Consider the following 2,892-nt stretch of genomic DNA (forward strand, 5'->3'; position numbering starts at 1 on the left):
ATAACAGGACAACATTACAAAAATACAGGAATAATAAATACAACCAGCGTGTATAACAGGACAACATTACAAAAATACAGGAATAATAAATACAACCAGCGTGTATAACAGGACAACATTACAAAAATACAGGAATAATAAATACAACCACCGTGTATAACAGGACAACATTACAAAAATACAGGAATAATAAATACAACCAGCGTGTATAACAGGACAACATTACAAAAATACAGGAATAATAAATACAACCACCGTGTATAAAAGACGAACACTACCACAACTTGAAAAAGATCAATGACAGAAAAATATTGGCCCAATTCGGGAGGATCAGTTTATTATCAATTAAAACTTTTTAGAATTCACGTCATATCAATACCAATATATATATTGCCATGTTGCTGTTTATTATTTTTATTTTTTTCTGCAATCTGTCAAAAGGACGAACATAATTTTATAATGTACTTAATTATGAACCAATTGAAGTGTTTCGAACTTCTAATAATTTTACCAATTTTAAAAGTCTTTTAAAAAGTACTTTATATCGTAACTGTCCGTTTTGAAACCAATTGAATTCCAGACGTTTAACAATTTGTCTTTTGTTTTTTGGATATCTTGATCTATGACAGCAAGACTACAAAATGGTATTTCATCGCCATCATTCTCACACTCTTCTAGGCTGTTGCTTAACTGATGATAACTTATAATTCCCCTTTGATCCATGTCATTGAATATATCAACCGTTTGTGACTTCAGCAACTGTTCTTTGTGAACAGACGGCACACAAGTTATGCCCATTATTCGATGAGTTGAAACCGGTTTTGTAATTTCTGGACGAATTCCTAAACAAGTCATGAATGTGTACAATAGAAGATCAATTCCATAACATGTCAATACCCAGTCCCTAATATAAAAACTAGGCATTCTAGCGTTCATTTCTATAAGCTTTGGTCCATTAGAGGTCATTTTCATTTCAACGTTGAAAACCCCGTCGACCAACCCTATTCCAATACAGCATTTATGCGCTGCAGTCATTAGTTCTTCTACTGCGCCTTTTGATAAACAACTAGGCATGGTTGCTGTTGTCTCTGTAAACCTGTCCTTCCTTGTTGGGCCATAGTCGGTTACAAAAGAAGCAATAAGCTCTCTCTGAAATAGGATAAGTTCAATACCATGCTGAGTCCCTTCTATGAACTCCATCAATGTGAATTTTTTTCCATGTGTTAACGCTTCATTCTCATAAGTAACTTTGAGCTCTCTAAAATCTGTAATACGCTTTACACCGGCACCACAACTTCCGTTTTCAGGTTTCATAACGGCGGGAACTCCAACATAAGAAAATGCATTTTCAAGGCCAGAAATAGTATTTATTTGGTTATATTTTACAATAAACTGGTTAGTCTGCTCTTTTGTTCGTAAGACATCATAGGTTGTGCCTTTATTTTTAGCCACAAATGCTGCTTGAATTCCTGTGCCGTGTAAATTTTGTTGGTGACAAATGGTTGCGGCTAAAGGACCGCACGTGTCTATAAATGTAACACAGCCGTCTATTGTTACTCCTTTTTCCTTTAGAATTTTAATTATGCATACTGCATGTTCCTGTTCCGTTTTTTGACTCAGAAAGTCGTATTCAATAAATGAGTTGACCTTTGAAATTGCAGAGTTTTTATTATCAGGGTCCACCAAAACAATCTACAGTAAAATACGAAATATATAAGAAAGTGAAATAAATACAAACGTAGCTTTGTTCCAAGTCAGGAGCCTTTAGTTCCGTGGTTGTCGTTGGTTCATGTCTGATATATTTGTTTTTCGTAAATTGTTTTTTTTATAGATTAATTTTCTAGTTTGAATTGTTTCTCGTTTTTCATGTCGGTGCCTTTAATAGTCGACTATAAGGTATGGGTTTTTCTCATTGTTGAAGGCCGTACGGTGGCCTATAATTGCTAAAATCCTATTCATTTGAACTCTGGTGGAGAGTTATTAGTTTCTTGATTTATGATGATGAGTACACATACTTCTAAAACTATGCATGCATGGTTAAATGATAAGTGGATTTCATTTGATTATGTTGAACGTATACTGGTCAGTTGTTATTCTTTTATTCCGAGCATGTATTCTTAACTGGAAAGAAAGATTATCTTACCTCCTATACATTTCTAGGAATATGATTGGTTAAAAGCGTCCGCGTGGAGACCGTGTATATTCCATATTAGGTTAGTAGGGAGGCGGGGCTTATTTCAATACACGGGTAGTAGTGGTGTTACGTCCCTTTATAAAAACAAAACGGTACTGAGAAAAAATCTTAAAGGTTTCAACAGACGAAGTAATTGATGAAGATTGAAATAAATTCATAAAACACATTTAAAGGAATTTACAGACCCCATATATACCGTATTAGGTCACTAGCACACTATGTAACTAATAATGCACACCAATCTCAAATAATTAAGTATGTTAAGCACAATGTCATATAATTCCACTTACCTTAATTCCAAATTCTTTATAAACATCCCAAATAAATCGTTGGCAGTAACCACCAACACCAATTACCAAAACAGTTTTTCCTTGCATAGCCATATATTCTTGTGGCTTAATCATTGCTTTGGTAGATAAGATAGACATGGATTATAATTAGTACTTACAATTAACACGACTGTACTAGTGAAACATAAAACTTAATCTCTCTAAATAATCCATAACTGCATATGTGACCCGCCATGACATTTCCAGGCTTATGGAGGTAGAACGTCATTGTAAGAAAAACGCCGTTAAATATTATATATATAAACGTTATGTAAAGTTTCGGGTGGGGACATACACGTTTATTTTTTTACTGAATTTATGTTTCGGATGCTTTTTACCATTGCATATGAAATTTATGTACTTTAAAGC

The 2,892-nt window shown here is 34.0% G+C and overlaps 1 protein-coding gene across 1 annotated transcript; it reads right to left on the reverse strand.

Moving 5' to 3' along the window:
• Positions 1 to 321: 321 nt before the first annotated feature.
• On the reverse strand, positions 322 to 2,686 carry LOC127726965 (carnosine synthase 1-like). The gene is made up of 2 exons (XM_052234339.1): positions 2,485 to 2,686; positions 322 to 1,692 (listed from the first exon to the last, which is right to left on the reverse strand). The coding sequence occupies exons 1-2, from the start codon at positions 2,620 to 2,622 to the stop codon at positions 517 to 519; spliced, it is 1,314 nt and encodes a 437-aa protein (XP_052090299.1). The 5' UTR covers positions 2,623 to 2,686; the 3' UTR covers positions 322 to 516.
• Between the last annotated feature and the right edge of the window lie 206 nt (positions 2,687 to 2,892).

The sequence above is a fragment of the Mytilus californianus genome, unplaced genomic scaffold (genome assembly GCF_021869535.1).
Source record: "Mytilus californianus isolate M0D057914Y unplaced genomic scaffold, xbMytCali1.0.p SCAF_19, whole genome shotgun sequence".
In the NCBI taxonomy this organism is placed as follows: domain Eukaryota; kingdom Metazoa; phylum Mollusca; class Bivalvia; order Mytilida; family Mytilidae; genus Mytilus; species Mytilus californianus.